The 17,598-nt window shown below is 34.2% G+C and overlaps 1 protein-coding gene across 3 annotated transcripts; it reads right to left on the minus strand.

The window, feature by feature from the left end:
- Positions 1–324: 324 nt before the first annotated feature.
- LOC107075916 (uncharacterized) lies at positions 325–17,281 on the minus strand. Of its 3 annotated transcripts, none has more exons than XM_069198409.1 (8): positions 17,123–17,281; positions 14,616–14,630; positions 12,945–12,956; positions 12,103–12,117; positions 10,809–10,826; positions 10,399–10,426; positions 8,538–8,723; positions 325–1,266 (listed from the first exon to the last, which is right to left on the minus strand). In XM_069198409.1, the coding sequence occupies exons 1-8, from the start codon at positions 17,150–17,152 to the stop codon at positions 974–976; spliced, it is 597 nt and encodes a 198-aa protein (XP_069054510.1). In that variant the 5' UTR covers positions 17,153–17,281; the 3' UTR covers positions 325–973. The 3 variants fall into 3 exon arrangements, with proteins under 3 accessions (XP_069054510.1, XP_069054501.1, XP_069054519.1); XM_069198400.1 differs by having other exon boundaries at positions 10,809–10,844; XM_069198418.1 differs by lacking the exon at positions 10,809–10,826.
- Between the last annotated feature and the right edge of the window lie 317 nt (positions 17,282–17,598).

The following is a 17,598-nucleotide window of genomic DNA, read 5'->3' on the forward strand; positions in this document are numbered from 1 at the left end:
CATGAAAAGAATAGAAGAAAAAAATGCTGAGTCAACTGTTTGGAGCCTGTGTGAGGATTAAATGAAAAGAAGGAAATCTGTAGTGAGTGAGGAAAGAATATGTATAATGGGTTTACAACAATCTCAGTGTGGTGGAGTCTTTGTGTTACATTTTAAAAGATTAAACAATTATTGCTGAATGTTTTGTGCAGTATTGATTTTTTTCTTGGTTTATATGATGTTGAGCTTTTTGAGACGTATCTGCACTTAATTCTTTTATTTTTCTCTATGTTCTTTTAGAATGCTTATGTGTTGGTTTTTCAGATATTGTAGATCAGAAACAGCAAGAGGCCAAACAAGACGTTTATTTATAATTCATTTGGCACATACATTTAAGGCACAGAATAGTACTGTTTTGTATAAAAGAATAATAACATTGTAGAACTCAGCAATATACAGTATGAGCATGTATGTTTGGTATTGTGAGCTGTCAAAACATCTTACCAGACACTGCTTGAGTATTTCTAATTTATCTTATAAAATATATTGATGATATGCTAAATGGGAAAACACCAGAATATTGTATAAACATCCTCTGAAGTATTTTGAAATCTCATCTATAAATGTTCTTCTTATGATCATGATGCAACGATGAAATCTGTGTGCTAGTTTAAAGATACCATAACATTACTGTGAGGCTTTATTTTCAGTATCTCTTTTTATTAGTAGAATGTAATTTCAACTGTTACTTTTCTTTAAAATCACTTGTATACAAACACACAACACATGGTGATGACATAAGTTATTCCTGTTTTCTTTACATGCTCAAGATAACTAACTTCAATGAAGATTAATTATCACTGACCCTAAAGTCTGGTTATTGTTGATCACTGTAAGCTTCTCAAGTATTTGATCATATATTGCTTTTTTTAGCTCTTGATTATTACTTGACAATACAATTGTATTGGAAGTCCTTAATGAGTATTCCATTACATTACCACAAAATAAACTTTTGCATGAACCAAAACAAACGTGGAATTTTTGTACAGAAATACAGAAGACTTCTTTCCAGTGTTGTATATTTTTTTATGCCGGATGCAAATCTGTTGACTGATACAACAGCTTGATTATTGATTTCACAATTTTCCAGCAATCCCTTAGATTCATGGAACAGACAGTCAACAGTACATTGTATATTGCTTCTGTACACCAGTCTGCTGCTTTCAACCACAACAGAGTCAGCATTGTAAGTGTGATGCATCACTACCAGAATGACAGGCTTGTGATCTGCAGAGAGAGCGAAATATTTGTTTTCAAATTAAACAACTGTTTTTATTTTAATTGCAGAAATATCCCTGTTCTTTAAAAGAAAATAAACTCAAAATTATTATCAAGATTGTACACATAACTTTAAAAAAACATTAAGCCAGTACTATAAAAATCAAGAGCACTGTTTCATAAATTAACAGTTTAAGATACTCATTAGGGTGCATTAGAGGTATTTTAACTTGCAGTGGCTATGGAAAGTATTCACCCCCTCTGACTTATCTACAGTTTATTGTGTTTATTAATTATTAAATTAATTAGAAATATAAAACTGAAAATGTCTGGTCGCGTTTTTCCAAATTTTCTATTAAAAGTGCTCAAACTGCCTCAGATTGTATGGAAAAAGTTGGTGAACAGAAATTTTCAATTCCTGCCACAGTTTCTTCATTGGACCGAGGACTGGGCTTTGTCTGGGTCACTCCAGAACATTGACTTTTTTTCTTTTCAAACTCTTCCAGTGTGACTTTAATTGTATATTTTGGGTCATTGTCCTACTGGATATGAACCTTTTTCCTAGGTCCCATGTCTCTTGCAGACTGCAGCAGGTTTTCCACCAGGATTTCACTTTGCTGCTTCAATATATTCTTTTATCTTCACAAGTCTTCTAGGCCAGTGCAGCAAAGCTTCCTCATGACACTGCCACCACCATGCCTCGCTTTTACACATGTTTACTGTTATGCTGACACCTAACATAACACTTACAGAGACCAAAAAGGTCAATTTTGGTCTTGTCAGACCATAGAATCTTCTTCCATTTGGTCTTGGAGTCTCCCATATGCCCTCTGGAAAAGTATAGTCGAGATTTGATGAGAGTTTTTTGTGACTCTCCCATGAAGCCCAAATTTGTGAAGCACCCAGGCAATTGTTATATGCACAGTTTCATCTCAGCCATGGAAGACTCTAATAATTAGAGTTGTCACAGGCCTCTTGGTGCTCTTCTTGCCTGCATACTTTTTTGAGAACACCCTGTTCTTCACAGTTATGCCATATTTTATTCCTTTCCTTTATTATGGACTTTACTGTGCTTTGGGGGAAGTATGATGCCTTGGAAATTTCCTTATACCCTTCCCCTGATTGGTGCTTTCAATGACTTTATTGCAGATTTATTTAGAATGTTTGTCTTCATGATAAACAGTACAGTACTGTTTCTAGGGGGCAGTACTAGTCAACTGTGGGACATCCCAGAGATGTGTATATTTATCCTGAACTCATGTGAAGCACCATTAGTGCCTATTTAGGTTTGTAAAGGGTTGTGAATACTTATGCAATCCCTTTTTCTGTTTATAATTAATTTAGGAAGATCTGTAGAATTTTGTTTTCAATTTGACATTATAGAGCGTTGTTTTGTTCAACAGCAAAAAATCCCAACTAAATGCATTGTGATTCTATATTCTATCATAGTAACATATAAAAAGTCCAAGGGGGTGAATACTTATGATAGCCACTATATCTATATATAAATACCTAGGAATGGGACATAACTGTACACAGCTGTACAAAGGTTTCTGTTTTTTTTTCTACAGTTAGATTTCTATATCAATATTCTGATTAAGTCAATTGTCTTAAGTTTCAGTTTGAAAGTTAATCCTTTGAGATTGGTTGCATGAATAGCTTTATAAATATTTAGACATGAAAAATTATCTTAGTGGTGCCCAAGCAGTCGATCGCGGAGCGCTTGCCAGTCGATCGATAACAAGAAATAAATGTAAAAATGGGCTGTTTGACTATTTACTGTTTTCGATAGCCTAAAACTTTATTCAGAGCTGTCCATGTAACGTCATACATGTTACTACCGTTGTGTGTGTTTAACCCTTGTCCAATGTGTTGTAAAAGTCTCTTCGCTGAGTGCTGGCTGATACTGGGGGGGGCGGGGGAGACGACAGGAGCTCCTTAAATAGTGTTGTGTGTGCTACCCAAGTTCCCTTAGTTATTGCCGCACGAACCCCACATTCCCTACAGCGCATAGTGAAGCGAAACAGAATGGCTGTGACAAATAAGCCAACAGTTTGATAAGTATGATTGCCTTTTTCGATAGTTGTAGTGTTTGAGTGAAAACGATTAAGCAAAGAGATCGAGGAATGGGAGCATGATTATTTTTTGTACTTTCCGTTCAAATCTGAAATGCTAGCGTCTACGCAAAAATTTGAAATACAGAACAACATTTCAAAACTGCACACAAAACGTATGATGTGGACTTTCCGCTAAAAGTGAGTTACAGAAAAGAAAAGTGGGAAACATTAAATCTCAACTAGCAGCAGTCGGTTTTCATGAAGCCTAATACAAGAGGGAAAGCGTCAATCATCGCATCGTTCCGTGTGAGCCATGCCCTGGCTAAACAAAAAAAATCATTCAGGGATCGAGAATTAAAAAAAAAAACGTTTGCTGAGGCTGCTGACTTGCTGTTTGGAGATTTCAAAAACATACATTTTTGGCAAGGTTCAGACAGCTGTTGCCTGAAATCAAAGAGTTTCTCAAGTCATCTAAACATGGCGAATATGCCTCACAAACTTGACTGAACTGCTGAATTTCGAGCTGCAGGGACACAATAAAAATGTCATCGACATGATCAGCAGTGTAAACACGTAAAAAAATGACAAGTGTTCTCAAGTAAGCTTCTCAGTACCAATGCTGACATTAAGATAGGATATTATTTTTTTCTAAATTGGGGAACATTTCTTGTTCACTGTAGCATGAGTCACTTGCTTTTATTTGCTGTCATTTTAGTGATGGGTATCGTTACTGTACTGATGTGTCCACAGTCTGTTTTCCCTATATCAGAGCTTCAAATTCACAGTGGTAGATCGTGCTGGACTGGCAAATGAAAAGTAGATCTTGCAATAAAAAAGGTTAGGCACCCTGGATCTAAATGATGAAAATCTCCTAAGAATTAATTCATTCATTTTTTATTGGCTAAATGATGAAGTTGCTGCTACTTCATATGGACTATTCATGCATAGTTTACCTTGAGTCATTATAATCACATTTTTTTAAATATGGACCATGATTTAATAAAATCTTACAAATTTAAAGAAATAAAGTTAAACCACTAGTAAAAGTGTAGATGCTCTTAACATCTATAACTCCTGTTTGTACCTAAGCTGTTTAAACTGATTTGTTTAATGTATTTTAAATATGACCTTCCCCCATATTATTCTCTATAGTTACAGTGATCTTAATATGGATATTTTTTATAGTATATAAAAGATATAATGCATGTGGTAACATCTAAATGGTCATATATTTCACCCAACTTCAGGGAGTTCAGTAATTGAGTAAATGTTCGTGTTGGTCCAGGAATCCAAATCAAAACAGTTTCATACATCACACCACAGTTAAAATAACAAATGCAACATTTCTTTTTGGAATACAGATTTTTCTAGATTATCATAAGACGTGGCCTTATTTATTAAATAGGTTTTACTAAGAAAGCATCAAATCTTTAGATATCTCTATAATCTTTAAATAACTCAAATTTTAAATATAGTCATTGATTATTAAATAAAAGCATGTTTTCAAATTAAATTTGATTCGCTCTGCCACATTATTTTTACTTTAGTTCAGTTTTCTGTCTGAAGCTTCCTGTTTGATTAGAATATCATGACTTCAAAAGGTAATCATGAAAATAGTAAAAATAGTGAAAAGAGTGAATGCCTAGGCCTGCGAGTCCTGCTGATGCTGCTTTGATTGTTTGATTATCTACTCAATACTGTTTCTGCATATAGTGCAATTGTATTATTGAAAGTCATCTTGGATTATGGTGTAGGTCAGATAGTTGTTAGAATAATATACAGTGCCTTGCGAAAGTATTCGGCCCCCTTGAACTTTTCAACCTTTTGCCACATTTCAGGCTTCAAACATAAAGATATAAATTTTGTATTTTATGTGAAGAATCACCAACAAGTGGGACACAATTGTGAAGTGGAACGAAATCTATTGGATTTTTGAAACTTTTTTAACTAATAAAAAAATGAAAAGTGGGGCGTGCAAAATTATTCGGCCCCCTTGCGTTAATACTTTGTAGAGCCACCTTTTGCTGCGATTACAGCTGCAAGTCGCTTGGGGTATGTCTCTATCAGTTTTGCACATCGAGAGACTGAAATTCTTGCCCATTCTTCCTTGCAAAACAGCTCGAGCTCAGTGAGGTTGGATGGAGAGCGTTTGTGAACAGCAGTTTTCAGCTCTTTCCACAGATTCTCGATTGGATTCAGGTCTGGACTTTGACTTGGCCATTCAAACACCTGGATACGTTTATTTGTGAACCATTCCTTTGTAGATTTTGCTGTATGTTTGGGATCATTGTCTTGTTGGAAGATAAATCTCCGTCCCAGTTTCAGGTCTTTTGCAGACTCCAACAGGTTTTCATCCAGAATGGTCCTGTATTTGGCTGCATCCATCTTCCCCTCAATTTTAACCATCTTCCCTGTCCCTGCTGAAGAAAAGCAGGCCCAAACCATGATGCTGCCACCACCATGTTTGACAGTGGGGATGGTGTGTTGAGGGTGATGAGCTGTGTTGCTTTTACGCCAAACATATCGTTTTGCATTGTGGCCAAAAAGTTCGATTTTGGTTTCATCTGACCAGAGCACCTTCTTCCACATGTTTGGGGTGTCTCCCAGGTGGCTTGTGGCAAACTTTAGACGAGACTTTTTATGGATATCTTTGAGAAATGGCTTTCTTCTTGCCACTCTTCCATAAAGGCCAGATTTGTGCAGTGTAAGACTGATTGTTGTCCTATGGACAGACTCTCCCACCTCAGCTGTAGTTCTCTGCAGTTCATCCAGAGTGATCATGGGCCTCTTGGCTGCATCTCTGATCAGTCTTCTCCTTGTCTGAGCTGAAAGTTTAGAGGGACGGCCAGATCTTGGTAGATTTGCAGTGGTCTGATACTCCTTCCATTTCAAGATGATCGCTTGCACAGTGCTCCTTGGGATGTTTGAAGCTTGGGAAATCTTTTTGTATCCAAATCCGGCTTTAAACTTCTCCACAACAGTATTACGGACCTGCCTGGTGTGTTCCTTGGTCTTCATGATGCTCTCTGCGCTTTCAACAGAACCTTGAGACTATCACAGAGCAGGTGCATTTATACAGAGACTTGATTACACACAGGTGGATTCTATTTATCACCATCAGTCATTTAGGACAACATTGGATCATTCAGAGATCCTCGCTGAACTTCTGGAGTGAGTTTGCTGCACTGAAAGTAAAGGGGCCGAATAATTTTGCACGCCCCACTTTTCATTTTTTTATTAGTTAAAAAAGTTTCAAAAATCCAATAGATTTCGTTCGACTTCACAATTGTGTCCCACTTGTTGGTGATTCTTCACATAAAATAAAAAATTTATATCTTTATGTTTGAAGCCTGAAATGTGGCAAAAGGTTGAAAAGTTCAAGGGGGCCGAATACTTTCGCAAGGCACTGTATATATATATTTTGGATTTATTGTATTTTCTATTATATTTTGTACCACACATGTTTTTATTTCAAAGCTTATGATATGGAGCATTGGAAATAAAAATCCCAGCAGGTCAGAACTGGCCTGTATCTGTTGACTTTACTCATATTGCCAACACCCTTAGCTAAGCTACAGCTCCATGCCAGCAAGCCTTACTGTAGCTGTTACTAAGTTTTCTCAGTTATGCCTTCATCCATACAATATACATATTTTTACCCATTTATACAGGGAAATTTTACTGAAGCGTGTCTGAGACCTTTGCTCAGAGATGCATGTAGTACTATACCCACCACCCCAGCCAAATCATAGATCATTGCCTAAAAGCTCAGTCATGTACTTGTTTTTGAAGAATATTTTTCTTTTGTTGCCTCTTCATAGCAAAGGTTTCTGAAAAGCTACATGTCCATTGAGGTCATTTTGAAGTACACTAAAAGCATCCATAGGGAAGGAGGTGCTGGATAGTCATACATGATGGTTAGTGAAGATCTAAGTGTATTATCACGTAACCTATAACACTAAAACTTACAGAATTAAATGATAGAATTATGTGACAGCGTTGAATTCCTTCATCAAGTTATCATTTTCACCCTTCTTCAGTCCCTTTATTGCTAAAGTCTGTGTGATTGAAAGCACAATACAGCTGTGTATATGTCCACATCATGCTGGTGTAGTCATGACGTCAGACAGTACAAATATTTTCAGGTAAAATTAGGCAAAGATGATAGGCAAATACTGTAGTTACTGTGCTGTTACTGTGTTTACAGTAAACAGAAAATATGCCTCATGCTGGGGAAAACAAAGTACTAAATTAAATACGATGGGTCCTAGAAGCACTCAAGAATAAATCTCCAGGTCTTGATCATACTCTGCCAATTGTTCTTTGATAAGAGATACAGAATTTGTCCTAAGCCTCTAATAACACTTTTCCAGCAGTAACTCGAGGGGTAATAGCCATAGGAAGCTCGGCATTGCTAATGTTCTGTAGGTCCCATTAAAGAGGGTAGTAAAACTGAACCAAATAATTAAAGGCCAGTAGGTCTTCTATTAAGGATTTATTTTTTTAAGGGTCATCTGTTTGGAAGCAGGATTCTAGACCATATTCAGTATGGATTTAGAAAAGACAGGTCTCATTTCACTAACCTGTTAGATCCATTCTTTCTGTAATCTTGTGCTGTTGTGATGGAATATCTTGCCTACAGAGATCTGAACTTCACGACCCCTGACCACCTACCAGCACGTCCTCAAGACAGCACCTGTATTTGCCTCCTCTCTCAGGCACCTTACTTTTTATCTACTGCCATGATTCCCCCAGCTTGTTTCCAAATAAAAGCACTAAGGCTATCCTGCACCTGAAATCAGTGGCCCTCCTTATCGTAAAACAAATATGCTTGTTTTCCTATACATACTATTCTGTATATTAATGTTATCTATTTTGTTTATTCACATATTGTATTGATCATCATCAAACTGCAAGGCACCATAGATAAGGGGCATGTGCTAAGAAAAATAATAGAAATAAAAATGTCTTAAGGAACTAAAATTAAATGATATTATTATGTGATGTCTTACTGGTTTCATATTATTTTAAGACTGGTATTGGCAATGCTATTCTTCAATTCTAAAATGCACCCTGATGTGAAAAGTCAGCACATTTTTTGTTAAAGTGTTCTTAATTTACAGTTATACAGCACTAATGTAATTTCCTCTCCTTTACTTTCAAGACATTTAGTAAAAAATATTTAAATTACTAAAGAAGACAGTACGAACTAATAACTCTCACCTGGGAGGTTCTCAATGGCAGCATCAATATCAGTTCCAATTCGAGAGCTGACAGGGCAGAAAGCCACAATAACATCACAGTCTTCTTCACTCTCACGCTCTTTAATTATTATGCTTCTCTGAATTCTTTTAATGAAGTCGATGTGAGCATTCAGGGTCTGTCCAAGAACCCGGACATGGAGTTTAACTGGAAAGATATTATACAGAGATATACCACATAAAATGAAGAAAATTAAACAACGCTCCTGAAATGAATTAAACTAAAAAGGCTGAAGTCAAAACATAGTGTTTATCCTTTTTTTCTTTTTAGCCTACAATTAACAATTCAATATAATTCCTAATATAAGATATCATTGAACATAGTTGGTCATGAATTTTAATTAACAAACTCTTTGAGGTAAGCAGGAAATTCTTTATACAGCCACAAATATATAGCATATACAGGTGGGTAGCTGCGTCAGCATGCGTAGGCTGCAAAGGAACAAGTAATAGGTTTATTCCATGCTGAAAAAAAGAAGAAAGAGAACACAACGCTTTGGCCGTAGAGCCTTCTTCAGGTGAACGTTGTGTTCTCTTTCTTCTTTTTTTCAGCATGGAATAAACCTATTACTTGTCCCTTTATAGCATATACAGCTACTGACAAAATAGAACTAGGAGGCCAATTATTATTGCATGGAAAAGCAATCCAGGCTATGCAAAAAGTACATTTAAAACCTAAAAACAGGAGACATGTCTTTACAAAAATAGGTTGTGGGAGTATGGAATAAATTACTTAGCCATGTTGTTGATATGAAACCCTGTTTTATTTTAAGAAATGATTGGGTTAGATCCTTGAATTAGCTGCTGACTGCCAAATGGACTAGACAGACCAAATAGAGTTTTCTCATTTGTAGCCTTTAATATACACATCTGTGATAGATGCAAGTCACCCATCTCCTCATTTATGTAGTTTGGTTCCTAATTAGTCTTGTACTGAAGCTTTAATTCTGAAGCAGTTTTCCTAGACACACTATTCATGGCCTGTGAAAATTGTACTGTAGTGCCCAACGGCTTGTGAGTATCTGGCCATAGGTCCAATCTTCCTCAATCAGAATCATGCGCCGCCCTCACATATTCTGTGATAGGATGAGGAATGCCATGTGTGCATGACAGCCCTTTTTGTCCTTGGGTTGATGTCACTCCCTGTTCTTGTGCTCACCAATGTTGAAGGTGATCTTCCTTTTCCTCCTTTCTTGCAATTTTATACAATATTTTCTTTCTTTTTTGTAATTTTATGTGGTTGCATTATAGAATTAACATTGCTTTTATTTTTTTTAAGGAAAGAGTTATCCAATATGAATATTCTTTCTTAGATAAAATGTTAATAAAGTGCCATCTGGGTTGTAGTATTATTCTACAACAGACTCATCTGTGCCACGCTGCTTAAATCTCAAAAAAGATCCAGTTGTTCAGTGATTCAAGTTCTTGTTGAAGCTCAGTACAAAAATCAGAAAAAAAAGAGTAGAATAAAAGTAAAAACAAAAGAGATAACTGATTAGTTTGGAATTTTTCCACTGGTATAAATTAAATGCTCATTTCATGGATTTTCCTTTTATCTGGCTCGTACTTTTTTCAAAAGTGATTTGCAGTCTATTGTGTGGCACCGTCCTAATTCAATCAGTTAATGGGTACATGAATTCAGGAGGAACAATTTAGTATAATCAATCAAACCTATCCTCCATGCACTTAAGAGTAACATTTTCAACCCAATTCAAATTTGCCAAAATTTAAAATGATACCATTCAATTTAAAATATACAGTGTATAATGTATAATATGACAAAATATACAATATATATAAAATTGTAAGGTGAAAATAATTACCTGGCAGTGTGGAGAGTATGGAGCGAAACTGTAAGAAAGATAAAAACCTTTTATATTTAATATAGTAAATCAAATGTTTCAAGCAATGTTTTTTAATAATATATATTTACAATTTAGGTAATAGCCTGTAGAATTTTTATTTATTGAAATTACCAGTAAGACATTTTAGACAACCAAATATATATATATATGTTGTTGATTAGAACAGAGTTATGTTTTTTGTAAACCTTATTAGCAGAAGAACCAACAGACTGTCCACCAGGGGCAAACATGTTGTGCGTGATGTAACTTTAGCGTATCTTAACTCTCTGACTTTGAACGAATCTATAGTTTTTCTTTTTATATTTCTATTTTATTTTTCTTTTAGAAATTACAGAAAATATTTTAATCTTGTTTCCGTCTTTACTTACCACTAGATGGCACCCAAACTGCAAGATAAATACTTCCTGTCAAAATTATATTGGAAGGCAAACGCAAATTAACACAAACTCACCCTTAAATCCAAAATAGAAGTATAAGTGAGACTTCTTTTGTAAAAATATAATTGTATCCTGGAGTCAAAATATATGTTTTGTTTTTTGAATCTACAAATTTAGCTATTGTAGAAAAAGATTACCTAAAATAGGTTTCAATATGCTGAATTTTAAAAGGAAAACTTGTAAAAGAAAAGAAGAAGGAACACACACAGGTAGTCTTAAGCATTCATACACAATTCTACAATATGTTATGTAAAGATCTTTGAAGTCATACAGCATATCATTCAGTATGACACACTCCCTGTTACCCAATAAAGTACTCCACCACAGAATCATTAATTAGACTGCCTCCTACATATTGACAAAAATCCAGTTTACAGCTACAGTTTTTGAAGCACAGAATGTAAATCTGGAGTAGTATGTCATTACAATTTAGACGCATGTCTGCATAATGCATACAGTATATTAAATGAATACTTTTTATTTACTTTTTATACTACTTATCTCTCCCTTTTCAGCCCTGTTTCATTGTTAGGTGTCCAACTCCTCACACCTTCAGTTCCAACATACTGTATCACCAGTGTCTCTTCCCCTGCCCCTATCCTCCTTTCCTGCTGTCCTTGTAGAAGCCTGTCCAGCCACTGAAATTCACTACATCACATCAGTGTGAGTCTTTCCTAGGTCCAGGATTCCAGATTCCATGCCATTTGCAGCTACAGACTGCCTCCCTGTCACTATCCCCCTCTTTGCTGCTGACCATCAGGTTTATTTTTGGCCCTTAACCTTGTTGTCCACACTACCCTCAAGCTCCCACCCACAGCCCTGGCAGAGACCATCTAAACCATTCTTGACTCCTGTTTTCCTAAAAGGGTCATTGCTTTTGCTGTTATTTTGGGAGTTCCTGCTGGACTCTGTCCTCGTTCTTCTCATTTTCTCTATTTTGTAATTGTGTGTTTTGGTATTTCCAGTTTTTAAAAATAAGGCAAAAAGAACTCATAAAGATGGTTAAATCAACAACATTTAAAAAATCCAGGAAAAAGAGATGAACAATGAAGATTTGAAATGTAATTTGAAAAAATTGGTAGTATATTTTTATATATTCAAAAATTTGGTTTATCTGATCACTCAGTAAAAAAATGTTTTAACGAACATATGAACAAAGAGTATAAAATATAGCAATTTACATAGAGCTAAAATTACTTGTTAACAATTTGAAATTAATACTTACCACCAAAGTGAAGACCTGAAAGAAAAAAATACAGTGATTTTAAATTGTTTAATATGACATAAAATATTTAAAAATTATAATAAATGTAATTTCAAATTGTTTAATATCATATACTTTAACATGATCATATTGTTTAATAATAGGTCAAACTTCTGCAAGACATTCATCTTTCTGACAGTGAACATGTCAAATTTAAACAGATGTTTTGATAAAGTGTTCTATTTCTCTCATAAAACAGGTCGTAAAAGGGGCATAGTCATACTGATAAAAAATGGAAGAAGAAAAAAACGAAACATTGTATGCATGTTTCACATGTATGCTGTTTCTTCAAGGAATAAAAAGTTAGATACATTAAATTCATAATCTGGTAACTGCAGGATAAGACCTACAGAATAAAAATGGAAAAGGTATAGATGCAAAATATATTTGAGACATGGTTTAATATGACATATACTGTACCAAAGGAGGTGAATACCAATGTGATTTAATTAATTTAATGATTTTTCTTCTCATTTTTTTGTTTTGAAATTGTGTGTTTTGGTCTATAGGGTACTTCCAGTTTTTGAAAATAAGGCAAAGGAACTCATAAAGATTTTTCATGATCATGTATGATTTAGGAAATTAAAAAGTGAGATCCTGAAATGCAGATAATCTATGAATATTTGAAAGATAGATTAAAACATTTGGTAGTACATTTTCATATACAGTATGCAGAAATTCATTTTATATGGATACTAAGGAAATGAAAAATACATTTTAATTGGCATATAAACTGAACATTTAAAATCTTAAAATTTACATTGAGTAAAAATTACAATTACAAAGTTACAAATAATACTTACCACCCCTATTCCCTGAAAGAAAAAATACAGTGATTAAATTTTTTTTAATATGACATAAAATATGAACGTACTAAAATACATTTATTTTCAAATGGTTTAATATCATATAATTTAATATGATAATATTGCTTAAAAATAGGCCATACTTCTGCAAGAGATTAATCTTTCTGACAGTGAACATGTCAAATTTAAACAGATGTTTTGATAAAGTGTTCTATTTCTCTCATAAAACAGGTCGTAAAAGGGGCATAGTCATACTGATAAAAAATGGAAGAAGAAAAAAACGAAACATTGTATGCATGTTTCACATGTATGCTGTTTCTTCAAGGAATAAAAAGTTAGATACATTAAATTCATAATCTGGTAACTGCAGGATAAGACCTACAGAATAAAAATGGAAAAGGTATAGATGCAAAATATATTTGAGACATGGTTTAATATGACATATACTGTACCAAAGGAGGTGAATACCAATGTGATTTAATTAATTTAATGATTTTTCTTCTCATTTTTTTGTTTTGAAATTGTGTGTTTTGGTCTATAGGGTACTTCCAGTTTTTGAAAATAAGGCAAAGGAACTCATAAAGATTTTTCATGATCATGTATGATTTAGGAAATTAAAAAGTGAGATCCTGAAATGCAGATAATCTATGAATATTTGAAAGATAGATTAAAACATTTGGTAGTACATTTTCATATACAGTATGCAGAAATTCATTTTATATGGATACTAAGGAAATGAAAAATACATTTTAATTGGCATATAAACTGAACATTTAAAATCTTAAAATTTACATTGAGTAAAAATTACAATTACAAAGTTACAAATAATACTTACCACCCCTATTCCCTGAAAGAAAAAATACAGTGATTAAATTTTTTTTAATATGACATAAAATATGAACGTACTAAAATACATTTATTTTCAAATGGTTTAATATCATATAATTTAATATGATAATATTGCTTAAAAATAGGCCATACTTCTGCAAGAGATTAATCTTTCTGACAGTGAACATGTCAAATTTAAACAGATGTTTTGATAAAGTGTTCTATTTCTCTCATAAAACAGGTCGTAAAAGGGGCATAGTCATACTGATAAAAAATGGAAGAAGAAAAAAACGAAACATTGTATGCATGTTTCACATGTATGCTGTTTCTTCAAGGAATAAAAAGTTAGATACATTAAATTCATAATCTGGTAACTGCAGGATAAGACCTACAGAATAAAAATGGAAAAGGTATAGATGTAAAATATATTTGAGACATGGTTTAATATGACATATACTGTACCAAAGGAGGTGAATACTAATGTGATTTAATTAATTTAATGATTTTTCTTCTCATTTTTTTGTTTTGAAATTGTGTGTTTTGGTCTATAGGGTACTTCCAGTTTTTGAAAATAAGGCAAAGGAACTCATAAAGATTTTTCATGATCATGTATGATTTAGGAAATTAAAAAATTAGATCCTGAAATGCAGATAATCTATGAATATTTGAAAGATAGATTAAAACATTTGGTAGTACATTTTCATATACAGTATGCAGAAATTCATTTTATATGGATACTAAAGAAATGAAAAATACATTTTAAATTGGCATATAAACTGAACATTTAAAATATTAAAATTTACATTGAGTAAAAATGATGAAGTTCCAAATAATACTTACCACTACCCTTGTTGCCTGAAAGAAAAATAAGGTGATTTTAAATTGTTTATCCTTATTGTACATATTTAAAATAATTTATAAAAGGAAGTGTTCAGTTCAGTACATATATAATTATGTATCATAATCACACTGGAACCTGTTAGATGAATCACACTTAAAATATTGTTACGGTTTCTCTTTATGTACTGAAGCACAGCCTGAAATCCTTTTTTTCAGGTTATGAGCCCCAATGAAACATGAGTTCTTTATACAATAAATATAAACAGGTTTAAGTGCACCCTCTCCCAGGTTTGTGCAAAACTTGACTAATGTACATTAGAATTTATATAAATACCTGCCAGGGGTCCCATAATATTTTTTTAATTAAGGTCAATCTCCTTCTAACATGGCGTGAAGACAACAACCTCACCCTCAATGTCAGCAAAACCAAGGAACTGATCGTTGATTTCAGGAAACTGCAAAACGGACATGACCCTATCCACATCAATGGGACCGAAGTTGAAAGGGTCAGTAACTTTAAATTCCTTGGTGTCCATATCACCGAGGACCTCACATGGTCTCTCAATGCCACCTGTCTGATCAAGAAAGTGCAACAGCGCCTGTACTTCTGAAGACGGTTGAAGAAGGCTAAGATATGTGCCCAGATCCTCACTAACTTTTACAGATGCACTATAGAAAGCACACTGACAGGTTGCATCACAGTGTAGTATGGCAACTGCAGTATTGCTGACCGCAAAGCCCTACAGCGGGTGGTGTAAACTGCCCAGTCCATCACTGGGGTTGCCCTCCCATCCATACAGGACAATTATGACAGACGGTGCTTAAGAAAACCCCTAAGCATCATCAAATATCTCACACATCCCAGCTACAGACTGTATGACCGTCTACCATGTGGAAAAATGTGGAAAAGAGCATTCAGGCCCGGACTACAAGACTCAAAGACAGTTTTTACCCCCGCACTATCAAACTATTAAACTCCCAGCCTCTCTCACTCTCACCTATGATCTGAATCTCACAGTGCCTTCTTTCTTACCAAAAACTCACACATTGAAATCTACCTCTACCTTACATGTCAAAAAGCTCACTCCCCATAATTTCTATCCTTTTATTTCATGCATGTTTTTGCACATCTGATGTTGTTTTTGCACATTACCTGTTACCTTTTTGTTGTTTTGCATTGCATTGTCTATCTTCTAAATTAAATTAAGCAATGGCATGCCATTTTGAAAGTTGCATATTGAATGTTGCATGTTGCATGTTGAGACAATTGCCTGGACAATGACACAGAGCTGAGCGAATCTGCAAATAAATGCAAGGGTAATAAAAGGTGCAGTTCGGCTTGGTATCGATAGCCTCCACCACACTTCCCACATCCTGCTTGTCTTGAATCTGTGTGAATGCTTCCTCTTACCACTAGGGCACACAGTGTTTTCTAGCAGAATTATTTCTTCTAGCTCACCATTTTCCTTCATGATCGTGTTAATTTCTTGCATAATAGGAATTGGGAAAAGAAAAATGACATCACCAGCTACTGTAATTCATTACAAAAATAAAATATAAATAAAATATAAATTGAATATAATTAAAGTAAATAAAATATAAATTAAACAGATTAAATAAAGCTACCATTTTGGTAACATCTAACATAGCAAGTGCCATCTAGCTTTTTGTTAACAAGTGCCACCTACTAGTTCGTTTTAAGCTATGAAGAGCTGAAAGCAGTGTGCCAGACAGGACTAAGGTGTGCTTTCCACTGACATGGACTTTGACATGCATTCTAGATGGCTGCATCTGTACAAGTAAGTCCACTGAAATGGTCCATTACAACAGTGGGAAGCTTGCATAGAAGAGCAATTAGCACATTGTCATGCATCTATTGCCAATTTTTTTATTTTTCTCATAAAAGGAAAACATTTATAATTGAAAAACTTTATAATAAGGTAGAAAAAAAGGTTTTTGCTTTCAGGTCTGTTTCTGTGGTAGCTGTATCAGTGGTACAGCTAGTGCTGCACACAATAAATTCACATTATGGTCAACAAAAAAACCAAAGTTTCTGTGCTATATGTTTGAAATTTTTTGAATTTTTATGAGTAGCAGCATTGCTTTAAATGCTTAAACAGCTTTTGTAATGTAGCTTTTGTCTGTCTCCAAACTTAAAACTAAATGCCACATGATATATGTTCTTTGGATTAAGGTTATAAGCTATGTTCTTCATTATACAGAACAGAATAAAAGCGTTAAATAAAAATAAATTATTTCTGAAGTACTTTTCTAGCTTCTGTAAAATGTAATATTTGGAAGGTCATTGTTGGTAAAATCACAGAGAGAAACACATTGAAAATCATCTTTGACTTTGATGAAGATATATCTATTATAGTAATATACAAATATTGTCCATTAAGGTTGATATCTAGTTCTACCTCACATGCTAACATGCTAAATCATGCTTACCAGTATTGGCAGTGACTTAAACTTAAACATTTCCTAGATGTAAGACTGTGAATTACCTGAGATATGACTGAGCTTGCTTGTCCCATCTTCTTTTATCTTAGACGAAATGCAGTATAACTGAATCCAAATGTTCCTTCCTTGAAGCTCGGTATAAAGTAATAAGACTTGAGGCCTGCAGTTGCATTGAGAAGTGACTTTCTGTTGTTCTCAACATAGCAGCAGGAATGGAAGTGAAACTGAAACCTAAATGTTTCAATGCAGAAACAGGAGGAGGAGCTAAGGTTACAGCACTGCTAGTTTCTGAGGACATTATCTGACCAATTTCCATTTATCTTTTTTGGTAGTTTCATGTCCTGATCAAATATCACATCATCATCATTATTAAAATAATAATAACATGCTTTTCATGTAAAGAATTCCAAAAAACCGTACATAAATAACAGACAATGTAAGTAATAAAACCCACTATTAAAAATAGATTAAGTAATAAAACCCACTATTAAAAATAGATTTAAAAGCACATTTTATTTTC

This window comes from Lepisosteus oculatus, chromosome 2, assembly GCF_040954835.1.
Source record: "Lepisosteus oculatus isolate fLepOcu1 chromosome 2, fLepOcu1.hap2, whole genome shotgun sequence".
In the NCBI taxonomy this organism is placed as follows: domain Eukaryota; kingdom Metazoa; phylum Chordata; class Actinopteri; order Semionotiformes; family Lepisosteidae; genus Lepisosteus; species Lepisosteus oculatus.

Coding starts and splice junctions, on each gene's coding strand:
- LOC107075916 (XM_069198400.1), bottom strand. CDS start 17,152: ATGGGACAAGCAAGCTCAGTCATATCTCAG. Junction 8,724..10,398: donor CATACTCTCCACACTGCCAG/GTAATTATTTTC, acceptor ATATCTTTCCAG/TTAAACTCCATGTCCGGGTT. Junction 1,267..8,537: donor TGCCATTGAGAACCTCCCAG/GTGAGAGTTATT, acceptor CTCTCTCTGCAG/ATCACAAGCCTGTCATTCTG.